The following is a 14189-nucleotide window of genomic DNA, read 5'->3' as shown; positions in this document are numbered from 1 at the left end:
GTGTGTGTGTGTGTGTGTGTGTGTGTGTGTGTGTGTGTGTAGGATATGAAGGCAGTGTTATAATGTCATTGATCTACATGTGGCTGTCCAACTTTTCCAACACACTTGCTAAAGAGACTGTCTTTTCTCCATTGTATATTCTTGCCTCCTTTGTCAAAGATTGACTGTAGGTGTGTGGGTTTATTTCTAGGCTCTCTGTTCTGTTCCATTGATTACTATGTCTGTTTTTGTGTCGATACCATGCTATTTGATTACTGTAGCTTTGTAGTATTGTCTGAAGGCTGGGAGGGTTATGCCTCCAGCTTTGTTCTTTTTTTCTCAGGATTGCTTTGGCAATTCTGGGTCTTTTATGCTTCCATATAAATTTTAGGTTTATTTGTTTTAGTTCTGTGAAAAATGTCATGGGTAATTTGATAGGGATCACATTAAATCTGTAGATTGCTTTGGGTAGTATGGTAAATAGGCATATTCTAGATCTTCTGATGTCACAAAGTCAGTAACATGATCCATAACTTTCCACAGAGTAAGTAGCATGAAACACCCTATTAGTACAGAGAAAAAAAATGAACTGGATCCTGAATCCTCCATTTCACTCAACTAATACTTAGCTAATTCCTGAACAGGTCACATTTATGAAATCTATTTCCAATCCTTAAAGGAAGAAATGGTAAGAAGTTATTGCTTGAGATTTTGTTGTTGATGTTGTCCCAAAATGTAGTCCTTTGGAAGCGTACTCTAGGAAGTGTATGTAATTCCTTATGTACCACCCTTCTTCGTCCACTCTATAGGACAGAAGCAATAAAATAACTATTCTCAATCATTTATTTCTGCTGAGGTAAACATGGAGGGTAATACTCACATTGATTATATGTACTGGAATTTATTCAAGCCCTGGCAGGTTACCTGGATCTATACCCTCCCATTTTTTTTTTTTTTTTACACTCAAGAAAGTATGCCATTGGTTAACCCAGAATCCAAGTTAATTTTTTAAAGCACTAAATTACCCTTAAACCTACTGCTATTACTGAAAAATTATCCCTGACAGATCCCAAACCATATCATATCAGTATTTCACACACTCTGTTTGAGAATCAATGAATGAGAATGTCTACCACCATAACAGTTTAGGCCTAAAAAAATATTTTGATGAGGATGCTTTTCTCTGTGATAAGTAAGAATCCATGAAAACTCCTTGAAACTTCTGTACCATACTTTATTTTTTGTTCTCTTGGCCACTGATATGTCTGTTTCATGGTGTTCCACAACCACTTTGCTAATAGTGCTAAGAGAATGTGAATAGGAATTTGTAAGGTACCTGGTGTGTCAGAGACCTGACACACAGACCTGGATGTTGATCCCAAGCTAGTAGCAATTTGTACTATTGTAGAAAGATTGTATCACTCTAACCTAGCCATTGACCAGCTACCTCATTTGTTAATTCATTCATTCTCTATTTTATTCATTAAAAAAAAGTTGTTGAGAACCTACCCTTTAAAAGAGGTACCATGTGTATAGTAATTCTCTTGCATTCTTTTTTCCCAGGTATGTAGTGGTTTAGAGAACTTGCTTAAGCTTCTCTGTTACGAATTATTTGCTCATGCTATGTACTTTTAACATATTATTCTTGCCTTTCTTGAATGGTAACCTTATTGATAAAATAGCAGTACTAAGGCCTCTAGCTAGTAATTAATGTAACACATTGGAAGGATCTTGCTTGATGCAAATCTTTTATTCTCAACTTTAGTGTCATAACAGATCACTTAAGCAAAATGTCCTCATTTTCAATCTGCCTTGTGTTTTTGGTAATTCAGCTAATTCCCAGCAGGTATTTATAAACTGTCTGAACTGTCTGAATTATAGTAAATTGTCATTTACTATAATTATTATTCACTATCTGAATATGATTATCATTTTTCTAGAACACTGTTCTCCTGCTTTAGCACAAGAAAGCCATGTTTTCATGTATGAGCTATTGAAGTAAATCCTGACACATACTAACATTTTAAACTTAAATTTTCTTATTTATTCTTTTAAAATCTATTCAGTTTTCTATTTACTTTCCATCACACAACATTTATTTGTCCCACAATATGTAAAATACTATGAGGAAAAAATTATCTTTAGAATTTGGAAAATTGATTTATCTCTAGTAATAATTATCCAGGACTTATTTTCAGTTTCTTCCCTTTATTATGCTTGGTGAAAGACTGACATGGTGACTGCAGACTCAAAAATGTTAAAAAAAAAATCTCAAATTACATCATTTATGTAACATAGTCTTGTTATTAGGGGTTACCTGATGAGACCCAAATCATTTAATTAATTAGATGCCTAGAGAGCTTCACTTGAAGCCCAGTCTCCCAACACCAGGCACTTTCTCACCAGCCCAGATGAGAAGCCCAGCTCATGGACATCCCAAAAGAGTCTGCTTTTTCCCTATAGCATGTTACTTCCCACCAAAAATAGAACGTAATGGATACTTAACCCTTAAGTAAATTAATAATTCACCAAAGGTCTAGGTATGATAGAAATTTGAAGCGTTCTCAAAGCATAATTTAAGGAAACATATTTATATAAAAAGTTAATGATCTATTTCTTATATAACAATAACAAGAAATCACATTTTAAAGTGTTTTTATCCATATGATCTGGCTACTGTAACTTAATATTATTGCAGAAAAGCTATAACATTGTAACATGCTATGAAGGAAGGAGTAGGCTTATCTTCATGATGGTCTTTTTCAAAAAGCACCTTTTCTCCCCTCCCATAGGCACTCTTTCGGACAGTAGCCATGATGGTGCCTGATTATGCCATGATTGCCGAAATAGTCCTGTACTCCTGTGGCTTTGTCACAGCTCGGCCACTGTCGGTAAAGATTGTGGCTACATATCGCCTGTGTTCAGAGCAGTTGTCATCACAACATCACTATGACTATGGAATGAGAGCCGTGAAGTCAGTGCTCACCGCAGCTGGGAATCTAAAGGTAGAAAACTCAAGTGCCTTCTTCCTCATTCATTTCCTGTTTATAAATCTCAGGACCATGTGTCTTCACAAGAGTTACACTAACTGGTTAGTTTCATCAACTGAAAAAAAGTTCAGTTATCGTACTAACATATTTAATTATTTGCACGCGTGACAAAGGACATTTTATGATTTGTAAAACCTTAGACATGTGATCAGTGATTTGAGTTCCATTCCACAATTTTAACTGTGTGAAACTAGGTACTACTGAGGAGTAAAATTCCTTGCTGCTGAGAAATACTTTGAAAGCATTTATATATGAACATATATATATTGAATAGCTTTAAAGGAAATAATTTATGTATAATTAAGAAATGTATACAGAAGCCCCTAGACATTGTTACTTAATATAATTACACAGTTGCAGCCAACTGTAGACTAGCAGTAATAGATTTGCAATATAATGTTTGCATTTTAAGATGGTATAAATCATAACTATATTGATAAAAAATCAAAATGTTTGAAGACTTGGGTAATTTTTCATTGAAAGTCTTTTGCAGAAGCATAAAATATAACTGTACATTTGTTCTTTATCAAAGTAAGCAAGATAGGCTATAATTAACAGCAAAATGCAAACTGTGGCTTTGGAGCTTATAAAATTTTCATGTTCATGACTGCAGAAGATAAAGATTTTGAAATATATCTTGTGTGATTAAAAACAATGGCATGCATTTTATCTTCTATAATAACGTTACCAAGAATTCTGATATATAGTGGTGGTATTCAGTTTTACATTAGCCTAACATGACTTCAAGTCATTCTTTTTTTTTTGTAATAAACAAATGCAACTAGAAGCAACAATTTGTATTAACCTGACATGTCATGATTACATTGTGGTCAGATAATGGGAAAGAAAATGCATTGTCCTAGTGTATGTCATCACTGACATCTTGACTATGGAATTGAGCTATTAAAGTTATGCAGCAAATGAATCCTATCATTCTTTGTCAAAAGCTAATTGAAAATTGTTGAATGTGTTGGCTTGAATATTTTGAAGTTTGTTTCTATTGTATCAAAAAGCAATTTAAACATCTGCTTTAAGACGATAGCCTCTCAAATAACAGAAAAGAGACTTCTGACACTTCATGTGGTTAGGTTGATCCAAAGTCCAAATGAATAGGACTAGCTTTGGCTTTGGAGGCCCTGGAAATTTAGAGACAGCTAACCTTGATTGCCAGGTATCACTGACTTTGTAAGGTTAAAGCCAGTTAAGTAGGAGCATGGGATTTATTAGAAAGATTCTAGAGGAAAAGAAGAGGGTTCTGGAAAACTAAATGCATGATGGTAGGAGAAACTTTAGAGTAAGATGTTGAATAAAGTATAGAAGCTGGGAGAAATATTTCTGAGTTCAGATTTTTTTGTGAATTATTGAACCATCTTATGGATGGATATGAGCAACAAGCTGAGGGTTCAACCAGAATTTTTAGTAAACTCTGGGTTTACCACAGATCTTTTAGAATTTAACATCAGTTTTCTGAAGCACCTTCTACTTAAGTGACTTAGTGTATTAACGAGCCCTCTCCACCCTGCCTGGGGATCACACTCAAGCACGCTGGTACTAAGCATGCAGCCAGCAGGCAGCGCGCTGCTCTGCCCTCCCACTTGCTCTCAGATGAACTGTTCCTCACCCAGAGTCAGGTGGCTTGTTCCCAAAACTTTCTGAAGCCAGTCGGACATGTTACTGTCTTTATGTCATTTAATTAATTGTCAATGAAATTGATGGTATATGAGCATGAAAAGAAGAGTTTTGTTTTTATGAAAACTAAGTTCATTGTTTAAGAAAGACTCTGTAGGGCTTCCCTGGTGGCGCAGTGGTTGAGAGTCCGCGTGCCGATGCAGGGGACACGGGTTCGTGCCCCAAAAAAAAAAAAAAAAAAAAAAAAAGACTCAGTAAAGATGAAATGCTAAAAAAATGACTTTGAATTAGGTATGGATAAGAAAAGTGAATAAAACTGGGGGAAAAAAAACCTTAAAAATCTTAAGGATGCTACACTTAGATTGTCTCCCAAGTATCTTTGAAGAGCATGATCATCTTTAAAAAAAACCAAAACACAACAAAACTGGACAGAGCAGATGATTCATTATTGGTGCGTTTTTTTTCTGACAAGGAAAATGGTCCAGAACTCTACCCTCAGAAAAAAGGCCTTGGCACCAAAATATGGGCAGAGTGAGTGAATGTTTATATGTTTTAAATGTAAGTGCATCTTTTAAAAATGGTTGCCCATTTTTAGTGATTATTTTCACTTTACCAACCCACTGCTGGTCTTGAATGCATAGGACAAGCAAGCTCTTACCCAATATAGAGGCAATGGCAGCTCCCAAACTATATGAAATTCATGGCCAACAGATTTTTACCCAGGGCATCTGTGAAAAAGTAGTTAGTTCAACTTAGGTTTTCATTATAAACTGGTAGAAAATTCAACAAGTATAATCATCAGTTTCTAAAATTAATAACAGTCCAATTAAATGAAAATAAGTAAGAACAACACTTTTGCATGGGCTTAAATTGCCTCTGGGGCCTGGTGTTTGTGTGTGTGTGAACATGTAGGGGGTGCAGTTAATAGCTGCAAATATCATTATGAGCATATTTTCTTTCAGCTGAAATATCCAAATGAAAATGAAGAAATTCTTCTGCTTAGATCCATTATTGATGTAAATCTACCAAAATTTTTAGCCCATGATTTACCACTCTTTGCGGTAAGAACATTTATTATTACGACGTATCAAAACTCTTCTAATAATGTATTTATCAAGCGTCCATGGTTGCAGCTCCCTGTGAGAAACATCCACTACAGAACAAGATGATATGGCACAGAGAACCATAGATCATTCTGTTTTATTTGAAGTGTGTTTAGCTAGCTTTGTTGTTTTGGATTACTTTTAACAACTTGGGATTTTTAAGTTGCACCTTTTCTGCAGAATGTAATAAGTACACAAAAGTTACAAAACATGTTTGCTTATAAATTTCACCAAAATTTCCTCCGTGGAGGAAAGTAATTGGTCTAACACATCACTGAATCCCTTGCACAGAATGGATACTTGGTAAATGTTTGTCAAATTAATGATTGGAGAAATTTTTTAAAAAAGCTTAATTTCTTTAGCAGAGTACAGTGGCTTTTATGAAATTCTTTTTTCAGGATAATTTAAGAACTAGACTTAATAATCTTGTTGCATTTTAAAAATTAAATTATAAGTAGTTGCAAAGAACTATTAGAATGATGGTGAAAGTTCCTGTTTTGTCATGTGATGTCATTCTTTTCCTTTTCCCATTCTCAGGTAGAAGAAATTGGGGGAGGGCTTGGGAGCGGGCTGCTGACACATGGTAGATGTCGCTCTCTCTTGTGCTGCCTTGAGGTATGGACAGTTAGCTTCCAAAGTGTAAAGACTGAAGTCGTAAGGCTGTCATGGGGAGGGCAGAGAAGTGACACTGCCACTGTAGTGTGGTCCAGTGTCATTAGCTATCCATAGCAACCATGTTTCATCACTCTGAAAGGGACTTCCCTTAGTATTTAGAGTTGACAGTGCTAATGTTTTATAGATCAAATCTACAAGGAATAGGTTCAAATTTTCTTCTTAAAAATTTCCCTCAGTTTCTTTGGTACTAGTACACTACAGATTTTCCAGGAGTAAAAGCTATATTTATTTTTATAAAGTGGAAGTATACCTCACCTAGTTGTATTCTCATGCAGCTGTGTATTCATTCAGTGAACACTTATTGAATAATATTAAGAATAATATTTCTTAAATGGAGTGTAACTGGCATTTTCAAATAGGACAGTTCCATGTTGTGAGAGACTGTCCCATACGCTGCAGAACACTTGGCACCCCTCCTCCCCCAGTGTCTCTGGACTCTCCCAGTGTGAGAACCAGAAGGACAGCTCCACATATCCCCAACTCTCTACCTGGCAGGAGAGTGAAGGGAACTGATCTTTGTTGAGAACTGCTGGCTACCAGGTATGATCTGGATTTATCTGCTTCTTTCAAGGTTAACCATAAATAATTTGAACAATCTGAGAAGATATTTTTGTTCACTTAGCAAACACTATGCATTCACAATGGACCAGACCTTATTCTAAGAGTTTTATGAATAGCAACTTATTTAATACTCATAAGCAGCCAACGGGGCAGGTGCTAGTGTTATCCCCATTTTACACATGGTGTAACTGCGGCACAGAGATGATAAGTAACTTGTATTCATGGCCAGTATATGAGGGAGAGGGGATTCCAGCCACTCAGCTAGGCTGCAGAGTGATCTTAAAGACCCTGCTGCGTTGCCTTTTTCTCTCCTTTGCCCCAAGGAAACTTACTGCTCCAGTGAACTGGGATCAGTTTATCCATAACAGTAGTTAAAGGATTAGATTTAGGGGTGATTAAACTGGTAGTTTGTCAGTTCTAAGGTATAGCTTGAATGTATGCTTTCATATTAAGCTCTTCTGAAGTTTCACTTTTATCTTCAGAGTAAAATGAATAGTTGTATTTCTCACATAGGTTGCTATAATACTTATGAAAAAGCCTTAGTAGTTTATAAAGGGATTTCTTAGACCTTGAAATTAACTCTATATATTCATATACACTAAATATGGAAGTATAATTCTTTCCAATCATACATTATATGATTGTATTTGTTTCCTAAAGCTGCCATAACAAAGTACCACAAACTTGGTGGCTTAAAACAATAGAAATTGATTTTCTCACAGCTCTGGAGGATAAAAGTCTGAAATAAGGTGTTGGTTTCCTCTGAAGCCTTTAGGAAAGAATCCTTCCTTGTTTCTTCTTGGCTTCTGATGGCTACTGGTGATCTTTGATGTTCCTCGGCTTGTCATTACTTCAGTCTCTGTCCCCATCACTAGATGGCCTTCTTCCCTGGGTGTCATTGTGTCTGTGTCTTCCTCTCCTTTCTGTTATAAAGACACCAGTCACTGGAGTTGGCCTCCAGTATGATCTCATCTTATCTAATTACATCTGCAAAGATCTTATTTCCAAATAAGGTTACATTCTGAGGTTCCAGGTGCACATACATTTTTGAGGGACGCTAAGCTGATTAACATACTACCCACTACAATGATTAAAATACCATCGAACTAATTTTTATATATGGTGTGAGGCATGGATGGAAGTTCATTATTTTGACAAATCCAGGTACTCTAGCATAATTTGTTCAAGACTATTTTTTTAATCTTTTCTCTACGGGATTGCCTTTGAGTCTTTGTTGAGAATGAGTTGTTCACATGTGTGTGGGTCTATTTCTGGTCTCCCTATTCTGTTCCATTGATACACTTGTGTATTTTTATACTAATGTGACCGCATTTTTATAATAAGCCTTCAAATCAGATCGTGTTCATCCTCTAACTTTTTAACTTAAAAAGATGTAAAGCTGCAACATCTCTGGAGGAAAACGAGAAATCCCTTGTGAATTTGGAATAGGCAAAAACTTCTTAAATACAACACTGAAAGCACAATGCATGAAACAATAAATTCATAAAATAGACTCATCAAAATTTAAAAGTTTGCTCTTTGAAATACACTGGTAAGAGAATGAAAGACAAGCTAGAGACTAGAAAAAAAATTTGCATATTAGATGTATGATGAAGGACTTGTATGCAGAATATTTAAAGAATGGTCAAAACTTACCATGAAGAAAATAAACCGATTAAAAATAGGCAAAAGATTTGAACAGACATTTCGCTAAAGAAGATATACATATGGCACACAAGTACATGCAAAAATGTTAATCTTTGGGAAATGCAAATTGAAGCCACAACAAGATACTGTTACTTGTTACTATGGCTAAAATTAAGAATACTGACCATACCAAATATTGAAACTCTCATACACTGCTTGGGGGGATGTAATATAATAATACAACAACCTTGGAAAGCAGACAGTTTCTTAAAACGGTAAATACACACTCACCATACTATCCAGGTATTCCACTCCTCATTATTCACTGGAGAGAAATGAAAGCATTTGTCCATACAAAGACTTGTATACACATGTTTATAGTAGCTTTATTTATTTCCCAAACTGGAAACAGTGAAAATGTCCATCAACAGGAAAATGGATTTAAAAACTGGCACCTCCATACAGTGGACTACTTCAATACAATGAACTATTGATATATGCTGTGAAAGGTGTGAATTTCCAAATCTTTATGCCAAGTGAAAGAAGCCAGACAAAAAATAAAGTAGTACATGTAATGTGTAATTTCACCCATAATAAATTCTAGGTAATGCAAGTAAAAATAGTAACAGAAAGCAAATCAGTGTTTGTTGGTTGTCTGGGGATGGAGGTAGGAGGTGGCAAGGAGAGGAGAAAAGGCCACAAGGAGACTTGTGGCTGTGATTGGTATGTTGATTATCTTCATTGAGTTGGTGGTTTCACTTATCAAATTGTACCCTTTAAATATAAACAGTTCATTGTATGTCAATCATACCTCTATGAAGCTGTTAAAAATACTGGACTATTACTCAATGGCTCTATTTCCATCAATGTTAAATACAAGGATGTGGGAAATTTTATCAAGTTTATGTATGTCTATATGTCTATATATATGTATACATACACATGTATATATACATATACACATATACATACATATATAGAGACAGAGAATATGAGAATGTATAGATAGATAATGTAAATCCCCAAATCATCTATCATTAGGGAATTACTTCAGATTTGTTTCCTGGCGTGAAATTACCAAAACCAGATTACAGTGATTTGCTGGGAGCCATCAAAGACAACTGTGACTCCATGAATTTGCAAATGACCAGATTCTTTTCTGAGAAAATTCTTCAGATATATGAAATGATGATTGTGCGTCATGGCTTTATGATTGTTGGAGAACCATTTGGAGGAAAAACCAGTGCATATCGCGTCTTAGCTGGAGCACTAAATGATCTATGTGAAAAGGTAAGTGTGCTATTAATGCATTAATTTATTGATAATCAGCTTTGTGCAAGATAGAATATATGGTCCTTTAAAAGGGTACTTTAATGCAGCAACTTAAAATTATGAAAATACAGAGGAAATAAAATTAGAAAAGTAATACAAAGCAAGTAGGAAGTTCAGTATACAAAGGGTATGCCACAGATTTGCCTCAAGCCCTTTTGTTTCTTTTTTTAAAAAGTTTAATCATAAAGGTAACACGTTCATTGTAGAAAAAAGTCTGAAAACATGAAAAAACCTGACAGTTTTCTCTTTTATATTTTCTTAGGAGAGTAGTTTTTATTTTCTTGTTGTTTAGATTTGTAACGCAAACTTGTTAGTGGCTGCTAGTGGTACTGAACTGAAGTGTGTGTGTGCGCGCACGCGTGAGCGTGTGCATGCATTATATAATACGTGCATATGTAAGTATAGCAAATAATGATGATTATATCATTCAAAATTCCTGTTCTACACATCTCAGTTTGGTCTACTTTGATAGGCTAAAGGAGTGAGGCTGTTTCAAATTCTCCAACTAATATTGCATTTCTGTCTACTTACCCTTGTATATCAAATAGTTCTTGCTTCATATATTTCAGTGTTTGTAGCCAAATGGGATTTGTGATCATTACATCTTCATTGTGGAGCCTTCCTTCAGCCAGTATAAAATTATGTACTTGTATTATTTGCCTTGGATCCCCTGTGTCTAATTTCAGTATTGTAATCCCTGCTTTCTCCTTGCATATATATTTGCCCATGTCTTTAATTGTGACTCTGGCTGTCACTGTGATTTACTTTTTTATGGAGAGTAATTATTTTTAACTTTTATTTTCTCCAATTTGATGGCCTTTATCTTCTCATAGGGAAATTTTAATTCGATTGTATTTATTATCAGACAAACTGATATGTACTTATTTCTGTCGTCTGTTCCTTTATGGTTTTGTCCTTTCATGCTGTTTCCTTTCTTCACCTCCCTTCCTTTCCCTTTATCCTTCCTGCCTTGCTTTCCTCAGTTTTTGTTTGCATTTTTCCTCTTTTGTTGTCTTATTGTTATAGGGATGAATTTTTTGCTATAAAAAATAAGTCTCTAAAAGAGCCAAATGTGGTGCCACTCAAAGATTAAAGAAGATGAAGGTGTGAGCATGTATTCTGGTCCAATATAAAGCCCGAAAGTGATTCATTATCAGGAAATTCTAAGAGTGACATTGTGGTAATGTAAAAGGGGCAAGGCTCCATAGCCACTGCTTGCAAGCTGTAGCTTCACGCTAGCTTTGTTGCATTTGGGACAAACACCTTGCTTTAATGGCAGCAACTTTGTTCTGACTAAGATGATAGAACTTTCCCATGCTTCTGAATTAAGGATGACACGTCGTTATTCTCTTCCTGGGCACAGAGAAGAAAACATCCTTGAGCTTTTTTTTTTTTACTGCTTCACATTATAATTGCCACATGTTTTCTTCAGTTTGGTACTTCATGTCCCAAGCTCCAGTGGTGGTGGGCAGAAAGCAGTGTGGGAAAGAGTTGAACTTGTTCTGTTATAAGTTGAACTTGTTATGTTATATAAAAAAGAAATGATTGTGAATAAGTAGAGCACAGGTGATTTTTAGGGCAGGGGAACTATTCTGTATATATTGTAATGGTGGCTACATGACATTATGTATTTAGCAAAATCCATAGACGTGTCCAACACAAAGAGTAAACCTTAATGTAAACCATGGGCTTTAGTTAATAATAATGAATCCATATCAGTGGAGGAACTGAGGAATTGAGGAATCATAACAATGTACCACACCAATGCAAGGCTTTAATAGTAGGGGAAACTGGGGGCGGGGGGGGCGGGAAGATGGAGGGAATATATGTGAATCTCTCTATATTTTCTGTTCAATTTTTCTGTAAACCCAAAGCTACTCTAAAAAAATAAAGTCTATTAATTAAAAACATAAAAAAGCCTATGCCCCAAGGGTATTAACATCTCTTATTAATTCCATATACCAGCTTTCAAGGTTCTGGTGGAAACTATCAGCTTACCAATATTAATTTTTTCACAATGTGAGAATGGTACATATTTGCCTATATTTAGATCATTTAATTTTATCTCAGAGAATGTTTTGTAGTAAGAATCAACCAATTACAGCCCATGGGCCAACTTCAGGCGAAAGCCTGTTTTTGTAATGCCAGTGAGCTTAGAATGGTGTCAACATTTTTAAGGTTTGTAAAGAAAAACAGAAAAGAACATGTAACCTATTGATCTATCAATAGTAAATATTATATGCTTTTGACCAACATTTGCTACTTTATTCCTATGTATCCTATGAGTTCTTAAATCCTATTGTAAATGGTATTTTTAAATTTTATTTTTCAGTTCATTGGCATTATAGAAAATACAATCAATTTTTGTACAATGACTTTGTTTGCTGCAGCCTTGTTAAATGAACTCTTCTGGTAGTTTTTGTGTAGAGTCTAGGATTTTCTACATGCCCAATCATGTTTGCCATGAATAATGACAGTATTAGTATTCTTTTAAATAAATAATCTTTTTTTTTTTTTTTCCTATTAAGGGGTTAATGGAAGAAAACAAGGTTCAGATTACTGTTTTAAATCCTAAGTCTGTCACCATGGGTCAGCTGTATGGACAGTTTGATTTAGTGTCCCATGAGTGGTCCGACGGGATCCTCGCTGTCAGTTTTAGAGCATTTGCTGCTTCATCGGTAAGTGCTAACACTTTTCAATGCTATGAGAGTTATGATGTTTTTCAGTTGTTTCAAGTAAACATTTGTATTTGTAGCTCAAGGTACTTATTTAAAACACATTACTGGGATCCTTGAGGCGCGGCCGCCGCCCCAACCAGCGTCTGAGCCAAGCCCCCGCGTACTTCGCCTCCGTGTGCCCATGGCCTTTAAACTGCCGGTTCCTCAGCTGGAGGTGGGGGCGCTGAGTTTCCCGCTGGGAGGTAAAGTGGCCCCCCTTTACCTCCCAGATGCCACAAGGAGACAGGCCTCCGGGCACTAGGTACGCCACCCTTGCCCTACACGTGCCGGGGCGAGGCCCTCGCGAGGCCGAGGAGGCGGAGCGCTTTCCCCTGAGCGCAGTGAGTGGGGCGTGGTGCCTGTCTCTTCTCCCTCCACAGAAGGAAGAATTGAGACCAGGAAATTTTATGCCCTGCTTGATATAAATACAACTGGATATAAACTTCAGGAGGCCAAAGTACATCATCTCTCTCGTTCACTCCTGTATCTTGAGCATCTAATACTGTGCCAGGCATATGCTTTGTGTTTACCATTTGTCCTAGGGTTCTGTCTGTTTTTTGTTTTTTGTTTTTAAGTATAGTTTTTAACGCTTGTTATATTGGTGGATTTGTTTTTTGGTTTGGTTGCTCTCTTCTTTCTTTTTATTACTTTATTTTTAATATTAAAAAAAATTTCATCTTAGTAACTTTATTTTATTTTATATATTTTTCTTTCTTTCTTTTTGTTTTTTTTCTCCCTTTTCTTCTGAGCCATGTGGCTGACAGGGTTTTGGTGCTCCAGCCAGGTGTCAGGCCTGAGCCTCTGAGGTGGGAGAGCCAAATTCAGGATATTGGTCCACCAGAGACCTCCCGGCCCCATGTAATGTCAAGCGGCGAAAGCTGTCCCAGAGATCTCCATCTCAACACTAAGACCCAGCTCTACTCAACGACCAGCAAGCTACAGTGCTGGGCACCCCATGCCAAACAACTAGCAAGACAGGACCACAGCCCCATCCATTAGCAGAGAGGCTGCCTAAAATCATAATAAGGCCACAGACACCCCAAAACTACCACTGGACGTGGTCCTGCGCACCAGAAAGACAAGATCCAGCCTCATCCACCAGAACACAGGCACCAGTCCCCTCCACCAGGAAGCCTACACAGCCCACTGAACCAGCCTTACCCACTGGAGGCCGACACCAAAAACAGCAGGAACTACGAACCTGCAGCCTGTGGAAAGGAGACCCCAAACACAGTAAGTTAAGCAAAATGAGAAGACAGAGAAACACACAGATGAGGGAGCAAGGTAAAAACCCACCAGACCAAACAAATGAAGAGGAAATAGGCAGTCTACCTGAAAAAGAATTCAGAGTAATGAGAGTAAAGATGATCCAAAATCTTGGAAATAGAATGGAGAAAATATAAGAAATGTTTAACAAGGACCTAGAAGAACTAAAGAGCAAACAAACAATGATAAACAACACAATAAATGAAATGAAAAATTCTCTAGAAGGAATC

The 14189-nt window shown here is 36.4% G+C and overlaps 1 protein-coding gene across 1 annotated transcript in view; it reads left to right on the top strand.

The window, feature by feature from the left end:
• Positions 1 to 14189, top strand: part of DNAH7 (dynein axonemal heavy chain 7) — a 242092-nt gene that overhangs the window by 103298 nt on the left and 124605 nt on the right. The window contains exons 27-30 of the mRNA XM_055089198.1: positions 2772 to 2984; positions 5621 to 5719; positions 9686 to 9934; positions 12505 to 12654. Coding sequence (XP_054945173.1) covers positions 2772 to 2984; positions 5621 to 5719; positions 9686 to 9934; positions 12505 to 12654 — 711 coding nt within the window. The remainder of the gene's footprint in view (positions 1 to 2771; positions 2985 to 5620; positions 5720 to 9685; positions 9935 to 12504; positions 12655 to 14189) is intronic.

Source organism: Physeter macrocephalus, chromosome 2 (genome assembly GCF_002837175.3).
Source record: "Physeter macrocephalus isolate SW-GA chromosome 2, ASM283717v5, whole genome shotgun sequence".
NCBI classification, from domain to species: domain Eukaryota; kingdom Metazoa; phylum Chordata; class Mammalia; order Artiodactyla; family Physeteridae; genus Physeter; species Physeter macrocephalus.
Note: the sequence above shows the minus strand (reverse complement) of the source record. Positions and strands in the feature narration are given on the sequence as shown.